This window comes from Vigna unguiculata, chromosome 8, assembly GCF_004118075.2.
Source record: "Vigna unguiculata cultivar IT97K-499-35 chromosome 8, ASM411807v1, whole genome shotgun sequence".
Classification (NCBI taxonomy): domain Eukaryota; kingdom Viridiplantae; phylum Streptophyta; class Magnoliopsida; order Fabales; family Fabaceae; genus Vigna; species Vigna unguiculata.
This window is the reverse complement of record NC_040286.1, coordinates 12,093,298-12,114,739: the sequence shown is the minus strand read 5'-3', so window position 1 is coordinate 12,114,739 and position 21,442 is coordinate 12,093,298. Positions and strand designations below refer to the sequence as shown.

At 33.6% G+C, this 21,442-nt stretch overlaps 1 protein-coding gene across 1 annotated transcript; it reads right to left on the bottom strand.

Annotated features, from left to right (window-relative positions):
- Positions 1 to 15,468: 15,468 nt before the first annotated feature.
- LOC114194006 (floral homeotic protein GLOBOSA-like) lies at positions 15,469 to 20,033 on the bottom strand. Its single transcript, XM_028084030.1, has 7 exons — positions 19,678 to 20,033; positions 19,420 to 19,486; positions 18,842 to 18,903; positions 18,644 to 18,743; positions 18,139 to 18,168; positions 17,968 to 18,012; positions 15,469 to 15,842 (listed from the first exon to the last, which is right to left on the bottom strand). Exons 1-7 carry the CDS (start codon positions 19,863 to 19,865, stop codon positions 15,708 to 15,710), a joined length of 627 nt encoding a protein of 208 aa, XP_027939831.1. The 5' UTR covers positions 19,866 to 20,033; the 3' UTR covers positions 15,469 to 15,707.
- Between the last annotated feature and the right edge of the window lie 1,409 nt (positions 20,034 to 21,442).

Here is a 21,442-nt window from a genome sequence, read left to right as displayed (position 1 = left end):
ACAGTTATGAGATGAAGTCATTGCAATGAGAATTTCATATTTTGTTTTTTCCGATTCTTCCAATAGATGATAGAAACTCAAATGCCAAAAACATATAGAAATATATGAAAGTTACGGTTTAAATTGATGGTGGGTAATGAGAATGTAATCAATGATCTGTCCTTTATATATTTTATTTTCTTAAATCCACAAAATTATCAACACTCATTGCATTTTTTCGTTTATTAAATTGACAAGACATTATAGCAAAAGGTTTAGGAACAATATTTTTTTCATTTTCGTGCCATTCTAGAATGAGTATTACTTATCTCTATAACTACGAAAAAAAAAATTCTCCAATGAACGGGAAGTTTTCAAACACAGCACAATGAATTCAACAATCGGAATGTCTACTATGGTTCCAAAGCTCATTACGAAATCCTAACATTATTGTCTTCTTTGTTAAATGTATAAATCCATTATGTATTTTCTTTTTTCAACATGATGTATTTTATTTTTTTATATTTACATTGTAATTGTCAGAACTTTATCAAATTATTAATAAAATTAATTTTGGTTAATTTTATATACTTTATGAATTTATATATTTTATTAAATTTTTATGATAAAAATAATTTCATTAAATTAATAAATTATAAATGTAGATGGGTAGTTACAAATAAAGGATGTTTCAAACCTTCACAAAATAATAGTCACCAATAAAAGAGATTAAAATCTTCCATAAAACAACTTCCGCAATATAACTAGGATACCAAAGTCGCCCAAAACCTCCGCAAATAACTTGTGGCAACTCTAACTACAAAGGTTTAGAAAACCTCCATAACTTAATTTGCGGAGAGCGAAACCCCCCGCAGATTGAAAAGAAAAAATAATTTCCTTAAATTAATAAATTATGAATGTAGGTGGGTAGTTACAAATAAAGGATGTTTCAAACCTCCACAAAATATAGTCACCAATAGAAGAGGTTAAAACCCTCCACAAAACAACTTCCACAATATAACTCGGATACCAGGGTCGCCCAAAACCTCTACAAATAACTTGTGGCGACTCTAACTGCAAAGATTTAGAAAACCCCCCACAAATTAATTTGTGGAGAGCGAACACCCTAACAGATTGAAAAGAAAAAACCTCTACTAAATAATAATTTTTTGTAGTGATTGTTCATACAACAATCAATGCATCATACTTATAGGACCACTATCAGGTATTGACATTGACCAAAGCCATGAGACTATTACAAACAGGTTTACAAAGAACTACAACTTCAGAAAGTCAATAGTTCTCAGATTGGATAGTTAAACTTGGTGATGGTATGTTATGTGAAGCAAATGATGGTATAATGGATATTGAAATACCACTAGAATTTTTATTTCAGAATTTAATGATCCAATCCAAACAATAGTATCACCTAATATATTAGAGAACTATAGTAATACTAATTTCTTGTAGAATAGAGCAATATTGGCCAAATAGAATAGAAATAGTTGAAGAAATCAACGAACACATATTATCCTTGATTCTTAGTAAATATGTTTACATTTTTTGACATTTCATATATATTTTATATGTATTACATGTCAAATAACTATTATTAATAATACTATGCAGGAGAAGAGAAAGAATATCTAAGTGAAGATTCAATTGATAAATTCGAGGATTTAGTAACTGATGACTACGACTTCATTACTCCCGAATTCCTAAATTGATTGATGACTTTAGGAATATGCAGTCATAAAACAAAACTAAAAATCGGAGCACCTATAACGCTTCTAAGAAACTTGTGTAAGACCCGTGAAATTTAATTAATTAAATAATTAATTAATAAATGTGGGTAGTGAGAGCCTTTATGACATCAATTATTGATTATTGTGATGTGAGAAAGTACTAGCTCAACTGGTTGAGAGTACTTGATTGTGTTGAGAGGACTTGAGTTCAAGTCTTATGTGCGCCATTTATGCGTTATTTAATTATTATTATTTTAATAATATGCTTGATCATGTTGAACTGCTAGTCGACACGTGGCTGATTCATCTAGTTTCTGGGTTTTGTTTGAACTGCCTACGGTGATGAATACCCGCCAAGCGACACGAGTAATGTGGCTCGATTTTTGAGGTTTTTTAGAGTCCTGGGTTGAGGTCGATTGGGGAAAATAAGAGCTTTCAACATTAATTGAAAATTGAATGCTTATAGAATTGGAATTCAGGTGATTAGGGGTCAAAATTGATGAGGTTACCATAAACACCTTTTAGGGTTGGAAGAATTGGAGGGTTTTGATGAATTGAGCGTAATGGTTGTTAATTGCACTATAATTGTGGCTGGAAATAGTTATCTTGATTAAGGGTATCACAGTTATTATGTTCATATGCGAAAAAGCTAAGATAGGCAGAGGAAAGCATTGGGAAAGTGTAAAAGGATATTCGCAGGTGCTAAAATTCTAGGAATTTTCCTAGAACTACATGCACCTCCTGGCGGCAACGCAAAGACAGTGAGTTTTGCGTGGCTGCGAGGTACAATTATGGTTTTAGGATAATTGGGCGTCCAGTTGTTGGTGAAAATTTGATTTTGAGAATTTATCAGGTAGGTTAGAAATGAATAAGTTTGAGGGTGGAGATGGAGTAGGAAGAATTGGAATGTTGCCTTTTACAGTTTAGTGCCTAAAGTAGGATCAATGGACAAGGTGGGCTGGGAAAGGCAAAAGAGAAATGATTAGGCATTGGGATTATTATTAAATGCTTAATTAGCTAAGAGTGTAGCTAGTGTGTATAAGTGTTGAATCATGTGGCATGAGCTGAAGAGAATAACTGAGTAATGGCAAATCAGGAGTATATTAAAGTGTTTGGAAAGGGTGTAATATTGGTCAATGAAATTGATAAGAATGAATGTAATAGCTTGTACCCTTGGAACAACCTAAAGCTAATGGAATGCAACCAGGATGGAATGTGATGAGTAAGGACAACGCTGGTTATATTTCGCTACATATTTGGATTATGATCAGTATTAAGGTAGTGAATGGTGTGTAAGAAACTTAGATGGTTGTGAAAAATCAGTACCCTTCACTGTATTGGTGTAGCACTTTGTAGTAGAACTACAGCCGCCAAGCGATAACTACAAAATAGTGACCTTCTGGAGCGTGTATCGCCTGGCGATGAAGGTGGTCCCGCTAGGCGATGCTTGCAAGTCTGGGTGCTCTAAGGCACTTGGTGCCTGGCGGAATGTGTCCCTCGCCAAGCAGTCTGGAAGTGGATTTCTGTAACATCCCGTTCGGATATTACGGATTTAAATAATAAAAAATGAAGTAAATAATAAAAATTCATTTATTATAACTGATATTCCCAAAACGCGGGAAAATTAAAAAAAACTTTTATTACTTTAACACTAAACCAAAATTCATAAGTATAAATAAGATTCTAATTTTCTAAAAGTTTAGAATATTCATAATTACAATTTATTTGAAAGAATAAAAACTTCATAAAAGTTCTGGTAAAATCTTCTCCCAAAACTAGCTCCGCTCCGTCTCTAGGCCTCACCAGATCCACCTGCAATAACATCTGCTCCCGTGTACCGCGTACACGATCATCGCCAAACACAAGCAGATAGGGTGAGCTAACAAATTACACATATATATATAAATATTGCACAATTATATATACATACATACATATATATATATATATATATATATATATATATATATATATATATATATATCACACAATCACACCAATACTACGACAGTAAAATCGTCTGGCGGGGGACACGTACCGCCAGGCACTGCCGCTTCGAGACCGCCTAGAAGGTATGATGAGTCAAACCTTGGCTCACATTCAATAATTAACTTTTGGGAAATTTAATATTATTTTTGCGCTTACAAATTTGATATTAGTTGCATCAAATTTATTATTGGATATTCTTGAGTTTAATAATGCAACAATAATTTAATTTAGGTCCTTAAGAGTTTAAATAATGAATATTTTAATTCATTAATTAAGTCCCAAAATAGTAATTTTGGAGAGGAATAACTCTGGTACTAAATGCACCCCCAATTCTCATGTTTACACCCCTTTTTTCCAATTGCATTATCTATTTCTGAAAAAAAAAACATTTCTGGAGCTAATTGCACCCCCTGTTTTCAGGTTTTCACCCCTTCTATAATTGGACTTTCAAATTCTATTATGCACCCCTAATGTCACTTAAACTCCAATCCACCAGATTTCGCCACGTGGCAATCCTTCACTTACTAAATTAACCAATGAAAGCTTGCTACTTCATCATTCCTCCACTAACTCAAATCACCAATCAATGGTTGCCACGTTATCCTCTCCTTCCCAACACAAACCCTAACCCTGATCTCTCTTTCTCTCTCTTCCGCACCAACCCCAAATCTTTCTTTCTCTCTCTTCCGGTTCCATCCCGCAGCCACCGCAGCCGCTGCCCCCACGCCAGCCGTCACCACACCTTCGTCAACTTGTCTCCTCCGCGCCAGCCATCTTTTCGCTCGACATCTCCAACGTCGACGCTGCCGGAAGTCCGCCATTGTCGCACCACTCGTGGAACTTGCGGAAGCCACCGTCGTGCTCCAGGAGCTCAAACCTGCCACTCCCGCACCATCGTTGAGCCCCCATTGTGCCTCCATCGCACCTCACTCGCTACCCCCTGTGCGAACCAGCCCTCATGTTTCGCTGCTTTAGATCCGCGCGGTCCAGCAACTTTGTTCACCCCTACCGTGAGCTTGGCAACCTCCATCCGTCTCCTTCACCGTGAGAGGAATCGTGTTCACTGCGGCGCCTCCATGCCTGCGACAGCGAGCGACTCACGTCGCGACCCCCCTCAAACTCGCACCCCGTCAATTCGACAGCCACCGCGACAACCACCATGAACTCGCTGAACCACTCGTGACACTGTGAAATGTACCTTGTGGCAGCCCTCACGACAGCCAAACCCTAATTGCGGTAATGAAAATCTGATTTGGGAGGGAGACTGGTCTGACACATGGCAGCCTCTCACCGGACAGTCAAAGAGTTAACATTGGTCAACTCTGGGCAAGGCTTGGTCACAATTGGTCAATGATAGAGGCCCTACCCCACCAAATTAAAACATATTAAATATAGTATATGAAAGTGAACCAAGTCGTCTCCCAACGACCAATATTTTCATTTAAAGCGAAATTTCCAAATTAACACAACAATAAAACACAAGGGGGGGGGGTTTGGCAGATTCACACAGGTTTGCTAAATTCTAATCAAAACACCAAAACAGAATTAAACACACAATTCAAAACGTATTGGTCCCTTAATTCCACTAAAATTCCACCAATCACAGGTTACTAAATCAAGTCTCTTATCCAATTTACTCTCATGAAATCCGAATTAATCAACTATGCGAAAATTAACACAGCTTCATTATGCCATTAAGCATAGCACACATCCTACTTTCAATTTCACACACACACACACACAGATTAAGCAACTGTGGCCAAAACCCGAACTCACTAAGCATGACAAGGATTCTGAAATTGTGCAAAATATGAACCTACGATTAAGCATCACAAATTCCATTTCATTCAAAGCTACGAAATTGAATAGGATGAAGAGAAATTAGGAATTGGAGTGCACTGCAAAACATCAACCTCATGATTTCAAATCAGTTTCTTCAAGGAACCAATACGAAAAACTTAGCTAGACATGGAAAATGAACAATCAAACACTTCAAAACTGCAATAACAAAACAGAACTAAGAGCCCTAACTTATGAAATCTGAAAAACGCAATTTAAGAGCAAAAATAGAGATTTCAAAGCTTAAATGGAATGCAAAACGGTATTGTCATATATAAATACGAAAACCCCATGAATGGGTATTGTTCCAAGTCAATAAAACCCACAAAATGAACTGCCCAAGCAAGTAAACGAATTCAAAACGTAAAACTCTCAATGGGTGCTATCAAATATGCATAAAAACGGTAAAAATGAGCCAAAAACGTGAAAAACCGCAAGGGGGCGTCCATGGAAGCTTGGAGAACGAAAATGGAGGTTTTTGAAGAGAGGTTGAAGATGATGGAGCGGCTGGCCTCCTTTCATGCAGACCTAATTCGTGGTCATATCACCTCTGCCACTCATATTTACAAAACTGCCACTCTGCCACTCAGATTTACAAAAATGCCACTCTGGGCCTCAAATGTTGACCCATTGACTTTGATGACGTGGAAATGACATGGAAACGATGTGGCAATGATGTGGAAAGTCTCTTCAACTAAATATTAATGTCCAAGCTCCAAAATTGCTTCACCCAAATACCTAAAAATAATTAAAAACAAAAATTAGGCCAAATAATGTGAAATTAGTCCAAATTCGGAATAGTGGCCCAATAAAGCCCAACAGATGAAAAACACTCTAATGATGAACAATTAAGCACTAATCAACTGTCTAATGGGTGCACAAAGGCTAGTGGAATAGAAGAAAATAATGACTCATCAGTCAACAAACTATTTTTACACTATTTTTTGGCAAGTGGTTCCTTTATAGGAACCCTAATTGGCCTAACAATGAAAAGATAGTATGGCGGCAGTTCACCACCAACCAGACTAATTCTGGAAATTTCCCAGAATCACAAACTCCAAAAAATGGAATATACGAATCATACATAATTATACTAAATTCAGCATACCAATCAGAATTAAATTAATCAACGCATGAATTACCCTATTTAGCATGCCATTCAAATTAAAAATAAAGTTAACGCGTAAAAGCTCCCCTAACCTGGTCTCCTTTGCTTAGAACTTTGAAAATTCTCCCTTGATCACCAATGGCCCTCTTTGGTTCTTCTCAACACTCTCAATCCTCACAAATACTAAATTTTCGTTCTCCCTTCTGCAATCACAATAACAGCCCACCAAAACCCTCTTTCTTACCTCTAATTAGCCTTTTAAAAGTGCTCTTAATGTGGTTTAATGGTCTAAAACGAAAATCCAATTAAATTATGGTTAATGTCCTTGAATTGGTTGTCTCATGATGGTTTTCCAACCCTCTTTGGCTGCTAGGGTTTTCCTCTACCCTTTCATATTCAATCCAAAACTAAAGTTTGGCAAAAATAAAGTTTAATTTGGGTTCTCCAAGACTCAACTCACAACCATGTCAATACCAAATCAATGCTAAACCATCATGCCAATTCATGTTTCTTTCTAACTAATATAATTCACATATTATATTATTCCACAACATAATTACACATATTATTAAAACAATAATAATTAATTAATACATAAATAACATACATAGGACTTGAATCCAAGTCCTCTCACACAATTAAAGTACTCTCAACCACTTGAACTAATACTTTTTCACATCATACAAATCAGAATTAAATACCATAAATGTTCTTCCTACCCGCATTTATTAATTAATTATTTAATTTTCACGGGTCTTACAATTTCGCCTGGTAGCTCTATAGCAGCCTAAGCGAGAATTCGAGGGTTGATGTGGTGCTTTGTTTAACTCGCCGCCTAGGCGAGGCACATTAGTTGTGGGGTCAAAGGATGGAATTCCTTTGGTGTGATTTTGATATCAAACATGGTTGTGGCCATGTGGGATGGAAGGATGTAATTCCTTTGATGTGTTTTTGATTTATGTATTTGAATTATATACGAATGTGTGTTTATTATGTTATCTCACCCTATCTGCTTGTGTTTAGCGATGATCGTGTACGCGGTACACGTGAACAGAGGATGTTGTAGGTGGATCTGGTGAGGCATAATGACGGAGCAAGGTCTAGCGGGGAGATTTTTATATAGTTGTTTCATTATGGATTTTACAGATTGTAAACTTTGATTATGAACATGGATTTTGGTTTATATATGAGTTTATAACGTATTTGAGATATTATTGAAAGTAATAAAAGTTCTAAATTTTCCGTGATTTTGGGAAATGAAGTTTTATCAATTGACATTAAATTATTATTTCTTTAATTTATTAATTAAATTCGTACTATCTGGTCGGAATGTTACATAGAGCCGGAGCGGAGCTAGTATGGGAGAAAAGAGTTTATTAGAGTTTTATGATTTGTTTTAAATAAAGTGTAATATTTTATATGCTAAACTTGATACTGAGTATGGATTTTATATTTGAGTTGTAATAGAGGTTTTGTGAATACTTATTAATATAAAGTTTTAAATTTTTCCGCGTTTTTAGGAAATGACATTTCAATAAATGAAGTTATTTATTATTTCTTTATTTTATTATTTAAATCCGTAATATTCGGTCGGGATGTTACAACTTGGATCAAGCAGAGAGTATGTGTAACGGAAGCAAATTAATTATCACCAGATTGACAAAACATGTAATAGAAGCAAGGAAATGAGGTTTATGTTTCGCATATGTCTATGTCACCATTTCAATCTCCATGGCCAATCAAGTTTATAAGAAGACAATTCCTATTATGTTATCTTATGCCATGACTATAAACAAATCTCAAGGTCAATCCTTGTGTTATGTTGGATTATACTTTCCAAAAAACCAGTTTTTAGCCATGGTCAATGTATGTTGTTGTTTCTAGGGTTTAAAGTAAATCAAGATTAAAGATCTTAATCCATGATAATGACGTAAGACCACTAACTTCTACAACAAATGTTGTATTCAAAGAAGTCTTTCAAAATGTACAATATATAACAAATCTGTTAACTTTGATATTTTAAATTATGATGATTATATAATATTTCTGCGTTTTTGTATTCATTTTAAATAAAATACAATCAATAAAAATGAACCTAAGGGCATGTTTAAGCTATGTAAATCAGCTTCTACGAAAAATGAATGTTATAAGTCCAATATAAAGAACTATCCAAACTAGACTCAACTAGAGAGATATTGAAACAAAGATCTCAAACATGTTTACCATCTTTCATTCAATTAACTACCCAATGAGCAACATATTGAAATTAACTATAAAAACCCTAACAAATTAAAGTATACTTTGTTGTGAAATCGTAACTAGAAGGAGTATGAAATTAACACAGATCAAAATACAAATTGCAGTAAAAAAAAAATCTTACCAATGTGTAAATCTTCATTTCTCTTCTTTTCTCATTCAAATCATTATCTTACAATTTGTGTAATATATTCTTAGCAAAAGAAACATGGCCTATCATTTAAAACAATACCAACCATCACCCTAACCAACAAAATAATAATGAATAATACATTTATGGTCTCAACTCACACATGGTTTTTCTTTCCAAACCACCACAAATTCAATTGATACAATGTTCTCATTTATACATTAAGGAATTGAACTATAACATTTTTTTTCAATAGTGGGTCTGTTTTCACAAAATCAATTTGGTGAGCCCACATTGAAACACTAATACTTAGAAAAACCCACCAAACATGTACCAAACTTGTAATTACATGTTAACTATGGATGCCATCATAAAAGTTTTACAAATATGCTAAACAAATGTAAGGTTATAACACTAGTGCAATAAGGACTTTTGGCCCCGGTTGTTTTTGATATTTTGTCCCGGTTTTAGAACTGAGGCATATTGGGACGAGGCTAAAAGGGGGTGATTTTTTGTCTCGGGTGTCAACCGAAGCCATAAAGGCATTTTTTCTGCTCCAGTCACGCCTGAACCAAAGCCATATATATGCTTTCCAGATTTGCTTCCCGGCGTTCTAGATCTGCTTCCCAGCGTTCAGGATCTGCTAAATGCACGTTTTTGTTGGCTGTGTGAACATTGTTTATGCAGATCTTTGTTGATGTAGTTGCAGGAGGTAAACTCTCTGGAGAAGGTTCGTGTGGACGTGGAAGAGTGCTTCGTCAAAGGTGTTCGACTCCAGGCGAAGTGGTGGGCTGCGTTTCATTCGACTCCAGGCGCTGCAGTGGAGGTTTCATTCTTCTCCTTCGAGGCGTGGTGGACCTGCTGCGTTTTTCGTGGATGAGGTGCGCAATGGCTTCGTGAATGGTGGCTGGTCTGATGGAGGTGTAGGTGGCAAGGAGAGAAATGGAGAGTGTGGGGAAGAAGAAAAAGAAAAGGGGTTCGCGTTTTGAACCCTAAATAAGCTATATGGCTTAGTTCAATTAATAACTAAGGCATATGATTGGTTTTGGCATCGTACGTTTGTCACCCGAGGTCAAATATGCAAGTTTTTAGCTTCGGGTCTCCACAACCAGTTTTTTATCAACCGAAGCATAAAACCATTTTTTTCTTCGGGTGTTCTGTGAACCGATGAATAAAAGTTTGGTAGAATTACAAAAATACTACCGCGTCATTATATGCTTCGGTTTTTTGTTAACCGAGACATATAAGAAGAGTTAAAAACAATAATTTGTACTAGTGTAATAATATAATAACGACGTATTTATATTTCCATATATAATTCTACATACTAATATACAATAATATTGATAATATTTTATAAATCCCAAAATTGTTGTTAAAATTAAATATATTTATTACGTTTAAAGTAATTCAACACAATAACTAATACATGTCAACATAGTTTCAAATTGATAAATGTATTCATCTTTATATAACACAAAGAATTTATTTTTAACCATTACAATAGATCAATTATGCTTTTGATAAATGTATGAATACGTAATTTTGAAACAAGCAATCAAAGAGGTAAATTGTATTCTAATTCATAAGCTTTACTTATTTGAATTTAAGTGATATCCAAAATAGTTACAAACATTGTTAAATGGTCAATCAACCATCAAAAATTTAAATTGATCTTTATCCTTTCATGGTAGAAAGATGATAAATTCCATAACAACACCAGTGCAGGAAGGGCTTTTGGCAACGGTTGTTTTTTATGTTCTGCACCGGTTCCCGAAACGAAGCATATTGGGGCGAGGCCAAAAGGTGAAGGTTTTTGGCCTCGGGTGTGACCCGAAGCCATAGATCCACGTTTATGCTTCGGTTATCCTAGAAATCGAGGTCATAGAGTCTCTAAATTTTTAGAGATTCACCGTAGCGAACCTCACCACCGTTCACCGCAAACGAACCTCACCACCATTTCGCCACGAACTCCATCGTAACAAACCTCACCACCGTTCGAAACCCTAATCGTGAGAGATCACTACGCTGCCTCCATCTTCAATGAAAAAGCAATCCAGATCGCGCCTAATAGAAGAACGCGAGTCATCTGCCACCAACATGAAACCCCAAAGCACGAGTGAGGTGCTGGAACGAACCAGAGTTCCTCCACAGCAGCACCTTCGAACCTTCATCGGAGCAACTGCCTCAGACCATTGCGGCAACAACCCCTGAACTGCGTAGGACCTCATTCTTCTCCGCCACGAACACGAACTTGCTGGAACGAACCCACCTTCCTGCACCGTTGACGTATAGCCACAACGTCGCAATAAAGTGGCACAGAGCAGTGACAACCTTCGTCGGAGAACAGTGGTGGTTGTGGTGGACGGTGGCGCAATGGTGCGATGGAGTGTGGTGGAGTTCGCGCAGAGAGGGACAACTACTTCGAGTTTGGGATGAAGATGAACAGTGCTGGATTCGCGAATTTGGAACCCTAAATAAGGGATATGGCCTCGGTTCAATTAATAACCGAGGCATAAAGTGGAATAGGCCTCAGTCCTATTCCACTCGAGGCCAAAGCCTCTGCTGTCGATGACAATTTTGAAAATTTAGAGAACTCTGACATGTTATAGGCCTCGGTTGAGTGATAACCGAAGCATAAAAGCCCTTATAGGCTTCGGTTGGATTGGGACTCAAGGCAAAAGAGTTCGAAAAATTTCAAAAATGTCACCGCGTCCTTATAGGCTTCGGTTTCACAATAACCGAGGCCTATAAGGCGATGTAAAAACACGATTCTGCACTAGTGCAATTTCTTTATTTGCGTTAAAGAAAGACATTCATATTTAACAAAGTGAACTAAAAATAAAATTAATTGTCTAAGACTGTTGTCTTGAACCAAAATAATACCATAATCATTATAAACCTAAGCGGAAAAGATAGAAACATTAAATTAATACATCCCCGAAAAATAAAAAAACATTGTTCACAACACCTAAAAAGTAAAAACCATTCTAAGTTTTTTGAACTATAATTAAATTGTCTCCATCTTTGTCAACCTCCAACTTTATGGAATCAACAACTAAGTTTTTGTCATTGATGAACTTTTTCCATCCACAACTGAGATAACATTCAGTTGGAGTTCTTGAGACCATCTGATTGAGCATGGACCAATACATTGAATTCCCGTTTCACAAAATATAGTTCTTCCTTGACTTTGAAAATGTAGTAGTAATGAAAGAAGCATTAAAATACTGGAATTAACATTAAATACATCAATCAACGAATTCAAAACATAAAACAAAGACAAATGACAATATTCTTAATACAAGAAAGACAGACAAATACTAGGAAGGATTCAACAATATAAAAATAACTCAAACTTTTAACCAATGAAAGATTACCCTGTTGCTCAACAATGTTGCTAGGAATATTTCCAATACCAGAAGAAGAATCGATATCTGCAGAATAATTGATCTCTATCCCTTCTAATGAAAATAGCTTATATAAGAAAATATTCTTCAAAATATAGTTTTGAATCATTTTTTGGAACAACACCATTTAAATGAATTATACCAGTCGATTTTACATCAAAGTTAAGCTTAAAACTTTTAAAACAAGGATCGATCAATTACATCTCTGATGAGTCCATCTTCAAGAGTAAGGAAGCCAAGGAGAAGCCATGCGGAATTGATGAGGCTTCCATGGAGAAAGATGAAGGTACGGAAGCTAGAAGATGAGAGGAGAAGTGGTGCGCCAATGGTGTTTGGAGAAGCTCTCAAGTGAGGTTGGGCCAACACTCAAGGAAGGAGGCTAGAGGAAACCAAGAAGGAGAACTCTAGCCTAAGTTGATTCACAAAAAGAGAGGAGTCTGGAGTCATCTCAACAGAATTTCTCTACTATATTCATGAATGAAAATACAAGGGTCCTAAGCTCTCAATTTATAGGCTAAAATGAGACCAAGGAGTCTCTAAAAAGTGGAGGAAAAAAGGATCTAGAAAGTTAAATTTTGGAGCCAAAAAAGAGCATGTGGGAGGTGTGACTTGCCACCTAAGCAAGTCACACTTGTCTTGCCATGGGGAGCTAACTCTCATCCTTGGAGAGCAAGTTTGAGAAGCTTCTAGGCTTTTCTAGAGTAGACACACTACTCTTGGCCCATTTGGCCCAATTCTCCTTTTTGGTCCAAAATTACTTCTAAAGCCCAATTTCCTCTAAGGCCCAATACATGGCCCAAAGAAAACCCTATTCTACTAGGCCCAAAATACAAAGCCCAAAATACAAAGCCCAAAATACAAAGCCCAAAAATAAACCTTATTCTAATATTTACAAACAAAGAGTTTTAGGCTAAGTCTTCACATCTTCCTTGGCCCATGTAAAGTTCATCTTGTGCCTTGTATGTGCATTGGAGGCCCATTCCTCTTGTATTCTCCTAGCCATAAAAAGAATCAAGACAATTAAAGATAGCACAAAAGAATGACCTAATAAAAGTATAAGGCCCAAAATGATTATTTATTTAATCATAAAGAGAAACTAAATGGGCCAGGCCATTGGCCCAAGCTGAAAAGTCTTGTAGGGTGATATTCATCAATCTCCTAACCATAAACAATCTTCTTCTCCCAAAATAACTGAAAAATGCATCCAATCGAATAATAGACTGTATTAACAAAAGAAGAGACTATTCAAAGTATACAAAAATACATTATATAAAACAATAATTAATAAATCTTTGAAACTAAACTTTGAACTTTGAGGGGGCGTAACTTCACCTTAAGAGATGACATAAACCTAGACCATACTAAATTTTGCTCTACAACAACCTCATTTCCTAACCCTGGATATTGGATCTCAACCCACTTTGTATCAAAAATTCTTAATTGGAATTATCTGTCACCACAAAAACAAAGTACAAATATAATGCAAGTCATCCAATTCATATAATTCCTCAAAATCAAATGATATTCAGAATATTCCTTTTCTAATTAAGGGCTCCTCCAACTCTATATTGAAAGCATTTCCCATTGGGGTATGTGAAATAGTTCGTTCCAATAGTTTGTTTTCCCATTCAACCAAAAAATCATCTTCAAAATCAACAAAACCAAGTAACACACATACATACAAACATCTATGAAAATAAAATACATATATTGAAAGAAATAAACTAACTTTTCCAAAAAGGCACACGTTATGCATTTTCAAAAATCCCCAATATATGTAAGAAATAATTTACAAATGCTGAAATACAGTATAACAATAAATAGAATGAAAAGGAAAGTAATTACCTTGGCGAACTCAGTTTATAAAATCTCAAATATCAACAACATCAACAAATGTATTACATAAAACCCTAAATGATATGGAAAAATAGCTTCCATCATTGGGATGTAGTAAGCAAATAAAATTCTGGAAGAGGTTCTTGAAGCTATATTTGCGGAAGAAGACACTCGTCCACAAGCCACAAATCTATCTAAGCACCGTCAAAACCAAGAAATCAGAAGACTATTCGAAACTCTTGAGTGAAAACGAAATTTTTATTGGAAACAAATGTGTAAATTGATATAAAAGATTGTATAATTTACAAAAGCAAAAGTCTACAACCTGAAAAAAAACCTAAATTTGATTCCTAAAAAGACATATTCCCTTACCAACATTCATTTCTATTTAATGTTTCTATAACAACAACAATAAAATTGCCTAATAATAATGAACAATAATTAATTTAAAGAATAATAAAAACTATTTCAAAATTCCACTAAATATTCAAAAAATACTAGCATTACATAAATTAATTACTGTCTCACATCATAATTAGTATTTAGTAATTTTTTAAACACAAAATTAACAGAAAAAGAGGCGTATGCACGGTTATAATACTAGTTTGAAGTTAAATGGATCTCTACCCTCACCTTTCGGATTAAATGCAATATTGTTACTTTCTTTTAGTGATACAAACCTTCAAAGACGAAACTATGTGTCTTGAAAGCGTATATCCAAATAGAGAAAAATCATGCTTTCTTTATTTAATTTACTAAGTCATTTATCTCATATTTATAGGGAAGAAAATTCATGTTTAAATAAATTAATCAACTTTGACTTTTTCTCTCAAATAATTATTTATTTGGTTAAATTAGTCGTCGAATTACATGGATTATAATTATTTTAAAAATTGATCCAATATACTTTTCTTTACAAAAATACAAACCTCGAAACACTTTCAATAGAGACATTTATACTCATTCGTTTTTTAATTACTAATTAATTTTAAATATATAATATTATATTTAAATACAATAAAAAATATTTTTCTTTATGAAAGACGTCACTTTAAGAAACACCATTTTGAAGTTTAGTTGGATTCTTGAATTTTAACATAATCGAGGAGATAGTATATCAAAAAACATAAAATGTTTTGAACTTGATTCCATATATATACAAATAAAAGCACGAGATAAGAAAAATGAGAAGGTGAAAGTATATATAAAATATTGAGAGAAGCACACAAATAGGTAACAAAAGTCGGAGACGCATAAGAGTGAGTTGAATGACGAAGTGAAGTTGAGTTGTTTATTACGAACAAACAGATACCAAAAGATACTTAAAAAGTTGTGACATGCACATAAGATTGTGATGAAAACACCAAGGTGGAGTTTTGATTTCAGTAGTTGTGGCGAAAGAGAGTATTATTATATCAGATCCTTTCTTGAAGATTTGGCTGCATTGGCTGCACACGAAATGCAAATGGCATATGGGAGTTGTAATCCCTCACACTCTGATCAAACCCGTTCTCCACTTCTCTTGCACCTTCCACTGCCAAACGCTGTTGCTGTTCAAATAACACAATACACAATGAATTAAATGGCCATGCACAGGGTTAAACTATCTTACAATGTCATTTAATCACAAATTTTAACCTTTTTCATTAAGAGAAAAACAAAACATAACTTGGACTGTTACGCAATTAAAATATGCCATGAATGGGTGATTCTTTTTCCTATTTATTTTACTTTATTTACATATATGTATGTCAAGGTAGTGGTTAGGATGGAGACAAGAATGAGTATAAAATTCACTAAAATATTTTTTAAGATAAACCCAGGATATTTCAAGTTAGCGTTAAGAATTCCAGATAAGTAAGATGGACAAAGTTTCACTGTATAAATAAAAGATTCATAATTTTTTGTTTTAATATTTTAGGTTAAAAATGGTCATGATCTCTTATATAAGTTTACAATCAAAAGAATAATTTTTTAAAATACTAAAATTATTAAAAGGATTGATATTATGATTTTTATGTTCAAAATGGACGATAATATATTCATTCATCAACAAAACGTTCTTATAATATTTTCAATTTCCACAATTATGACACAATTCCGTAAACATGAAATTGACAACAGTTTTACTAAATGAAAAAAACAAATACCATGTCAAAAATGGCAATATGCAAATGCTGCTTGAATATTTCTATCATTTAAAAATTGCAGGAGCACGGTTTATTATAAACCTAATATATTAGACCATCGTTATATAAATATTTTCTAAGATTTAATATTGGTAACGTATAAATTGTGGGTAATAAAAAATAGTTAATGGAGTAGCAAATAAACTGCACGAGTTTACAAATGAAGTTCTAACTTTAGAACTATCTTATTACCCTTCAAGATTGGTAAGTCATAATCTTTAAACAATTTATTTGCCATTAACCCATTAGAAGAACCCGTGCATAGAAGTAGGCATCCACTAAGTGTGATGAATAATTATGTATTCCATTTTTTATGCAATAAAGTTTTTAATCAATTGCTGTTAATATTAAGGGATAACAAAATTTGTCAATTAAGTGTGAGTCCTATCTTATAAAAACTTTTCAAAATGATAATTTGGTTTCTTGGAATTTAAGATTTAGATTGAAAGAAATGTCTTTACATTGTCTTTTACTCTCGTTTTTGGGAAGGTAATTCTTGTACTAATAGTTTTGGCAATCTTCAAGTTTTCCATGCATGAGCAAAATTCTTACTGGTTTGATATAAATATATAGTTGTATTAGTTATGATATTTTTCAAAATAAAAGTTATCTTTTTATTTTGTACAAGTGTCTCCATAGATTTTGATCAAAAATTAGACTGAGTCCTCGTATAACTTTGTATTTCCTTTTCTTTAATATATATATATATATATATATATATATATATATATAATTTGTATTTCAGAAAGCCCCCAATTCATTCTTCCCAAAATACAGTATGTTAGTTTTTGAAGCCAAATTAGCTCTTATCAATTTAAAGTGTGATCATGTATTTATATATATATATATATATATATATATATATATATATATATATATATATATATATATATATATATAGATGCTAACATCTAGAAAATTAATTAAAGTGGTGAACAATTTTGTAAGACTATAATGTAATTAAAAATTTTAGAACACTAATCGAATCTAATACATGACATTGAAGAAAACCACATTAAAGGTTTTATCTTCTTTTATTTTATTTATATGCTGTTTTTGAGGTGGGGTTTTTGGACATATATGATGCATCATGGTTATCACATAAATCGTGGTTTTAATGGTAATCTATAAGTTTCTAAAAAATTGTAGTCTATAACTCAATTGTAGTCACAACATAAAAGCTTTTGGACACATTATTAAAACCAGATTATTAAAGTTTCTTAACCATAACCTCACTTTAGAACAACTCATAAGGTGTACCTTGCCTAAAGAAATACATTATTAAATCCTCTATTTATTCAATGAATTGGTGAGATAATGTTTTTAGTTAATTATGTATTATCAGATGCCACTTTTTATATCAAGAATGGAAAGATTACTAAGTAGTTTTAGAATGGAAAGAAAATGAAATTAGGAACTTTTCATGGTATGAGATTTGGAAGTAACCATGCATTAAGACAATGGGTTTGTGTAATGTATTACGTACCCAGAGAAAATTAAGTTCCCTGTTCTCCTCCTCCAAGATCTTGTCCTGAACAGCAATGGCAAGAAAAAATGATAAAGTTCGTTTTTCATATATATATATATATATATATATATATATATATATATATATAAAATTTCAAAATCATAAATCAAAGATTTCAATTAAACATACATTTCTCCTGAACATCCTGTACACATCCATCTGCAGAGAAAAAACAAGTTCATCTGTCATATATATATCTTTTTGATTTTGGCTTCCATTTGAGTTTTCAGTGAACAAAATAATTAGCTACCATGGACACTAAATGCATTCCTTAACAGTAGAAGCTATATATTATGGTATATTTAAATAAATTTCTTTATAAACATTTATAAGAAAAGAGAATAAAAAAGAAAACAAAAGAATTATCAATGAATTATAACTTTTTTCCACATAATAGTTATGTAGAAAATAATTCATGCCAATAAAAAATTTCACTCATGAATTAGTTTTTGTTTATTGAAGAATTTTTTTATTTGATTTTTTTCTTTTCATTTTCTTGAAAGTATTTAGGGAGAAGTTTAGTTAAACAAGATCTATATTTTTCAATTATTTACATTTTTTAAACCTTTCTAAATGCATATGAATGGCAGAAGCAACAAAACTTAAAAAAATAGCTTCTTGAAGATTCATTTGCCTGTTTTTCACGAACACTGACGAGACCAGTTTCTAAGGCATCTTCTAAGGCCATGAGTTCCTTGTAGTTCAGAGAGTTTATATCTTCCCCCTTCAAGTGCCTGTAATGAAATAGTTGGTGAAAGATGAAGAGAGAGAGAGAGATAAATAAGAACGCTAAATGGTTTTAAAAGGTGCAAATCATGTTATAATAATATACCTCAGCTCAATTTGCATGCTGTCGTTCTCTTTCTTGAGTCTCTCAATTTCGCCGTTTAGGTTCTGAGTTCAACAACATTAGTAGTCACAAACCCTAAAACACACTAGTTGTCTTTTCTTCAAGAAAAATAAACATAGAAAACAGAAGGGAGAGTACGATGTTGCATAAAGCCAGAAATTCTCAAAAGAAAGAGCAATTTGGAGTAGATCTGACTCTCTATGGTGGTTGTAATGTCAGACAAGGGAGAGATCCATCAAATGTGAAAGACGTTATTTTGCATATATAAGGTCTTTATTCCTACACATGTTGTTTCATTTTTTTGCAAGTAAAAAAGTAAGCAAGCGAGTAACGTTTTACTGCCAGATCTGTTCATAGATGTTACATTTCTTGTAGTTCCTGCTTCTCTTTTTTGATAATAATAAAAAACAATATAATAGGTAGAAGGTACAACCCAAATTTAGATCTACTCAGAGAATTCTTAGTTCATGTTTCATAGCATATTTTTAGCAAAAGTAGGTCATATTTTCCTTCGGACAAATCGAAAGCAAACACAAAATAGGAGCCACATATTAACCAACCTCATGCTTGGCGTCCCAAAGCCTCTTCCCTGAGGTCTTGTGGTACCTCTCCAATATGTCAATCAAACTTCCTCAACCAAAACAAAAATCACAAAGTTAAGACCTTTAATTTGCAGATCAATCAAATAGTATTATCTTCATAAAACTACCCTTTATGAATCAAGAACAGAAATCAAAAACAAAGAACAAACTTGACATGAGAAACACAAGAACAAGAACAAAAAAAAAAAGTATACACAAACATTATAAGATCCTTACGTGGTGGAAGGGCTTATGTAGTCATGCATCTTCCCAGATGCAGCAAAGATGATAAGAGAAACTTGTGCATCACATAGAACAGTGATTTCCTTAGCCTTCTTTAGGATCCCATTCTTTCTCTTGGAGTAGGTAACTTGTCTGTTGCTGGAGTTCTCGATCCTCTTGATCTCAATCTTTCCCCTCCCCATTTCTCACACTTTTTTTCTCTTCTATGTTCTCTGGTTTTTCTTGCTTGTGAAATGGAGAAGATGAGAGGGTTGCAAAGATAAAAGTAAGAGAAGAGGTAACAACATGATATAACTGGTTTGAGGATAAGGAACTTTCTTAGGGGCACAGTGGAAAAGTGACAAAGCCAACCCAAGTAGCTTTTACATGATGTTTGATTTGGCTTTGTTAGTTGTCGCACTTTCTTAACCATTGGTCTCCTTACAAACTCTCATGGTCATTTAATTGCTATGCTTTGTGGCAATTTTTTCTCTTTTTTTTTTGGAAATTCTTAGTTAGTTATTTAAATGGTTTATTATCTCTAGGGTTGAGAATCATGGGGTAGGAAAGGGTAGGGTGTGCTTGTGTGACTTGTGAAATTGGGTTTGGTGCTAGCTTAGAACGACACGTAATTAATTTGTATTGAAGTCTGTGTTATATACATGAGCACATGACTTTCCAAGCTAGAATTTGGTAGCCAAGCTTTTGCTTGATAGAATAGGGATTTTGAAAGAGAAAAAAAATGAAAATTTTGGTTTTGAAAAGTAGAGATTAGAATTGCTATTTATAATTATAAATAATATTTTGTTTAAAAAGTAAAGAAACTGGTTTATTTGAATGATGAAACAGAATTAAATTTGTGTGTATTAGTGCTAGAGAGCATTAAATGTGAAGACTTTTATTATAAGCGAGTGAAATGAAAAAAATATTTTAAGTTATTAGTTGATATTTTAAAGTGATCCTATATATGATCACTAAACAACATGATGTGATTACTATATAAGATGATATGATGGAGATGTTATTCCTTTAGATTCTAATACAAACACTCGTGTTAGTATCAATAAAAATTAAAAATATAAAACATACTTTTTGAGTTTAATTTACGCCACAACATTTAAGAGTTTAACTAAGCATTTATTGCATACAATTCTTTCAAAATATAATAACACCCATGAATTTAATTTAGAAACTCGTGAAATTTATTAAAATAAGTAAACTATAAAAACATTAGAAAATCAAAAGCCTTTTCTTACAACTGATTCCCGGTGTCCCTTTGTGATGATTTTTAATATAAATTTTTTTATTCCTTCAAAATGATTTTTCAAAATTATATATGTTTTTTAAACTATTCACATGAGAAGCAAAACTTGCTTCATTTACATTGCTATTGAAAGGAAACCTAAAAAAAACGGTTGTAGGGGGGACACAAACAAACAAATGTGTATAATAATCAGGGATGGACCATCAAATCAGAAGAAGGTTAATTAATCACGAATTCCCATGATAAAACGAAACACATATCTGAAGTAAGGTCTTAAAATGGTAATGGAAGTGTTTGAAACATAAAGGGAAGTGCACAATTTGGTCTAAGTCAAGGTCATGGTTGAAACAGGAAGAGGAAGAAAGGGTCTTTGTCATGGTTTAAACAAGCACCTGTGTGTGGATAATTCCTAGAGAGGGGAGTTACTGATTTGAAAGCTTCATAAATTTCTGAAATGACAACATTCACAGAAGGAAACCTAGAATATTTCTCACACACAAGCTGCTTCAGTTCACT

What these genes read in the sequence shown, in the direction of transcription:
- LOC114194006 (XM_028084030.1), bottom strand. Translation starts at nt 19,865, where the DNA reads ATGGGGAGGGGAAAGATTGAGATCAAGAGGATCGAGAACTCCAGCAAC. An exon ending in TACATAAGCCCTTCCACCAC is followed by an intron (nt 19,487 to 19,677) that starts GTAAGGATCTTA and finishes TGGTTGAGGAAG; the next exon opens with TTTGATTGACATATTGGAGA. An exon ending in ACAGGATGTTCAGGAGAAAT is followed by an intron (nt 18,013 to 18,138) that starts GTATGTTTAATT and finishes ATTGCTGTTCAG; the next exon opens with GACAAGATCTTGGAGGAGGA.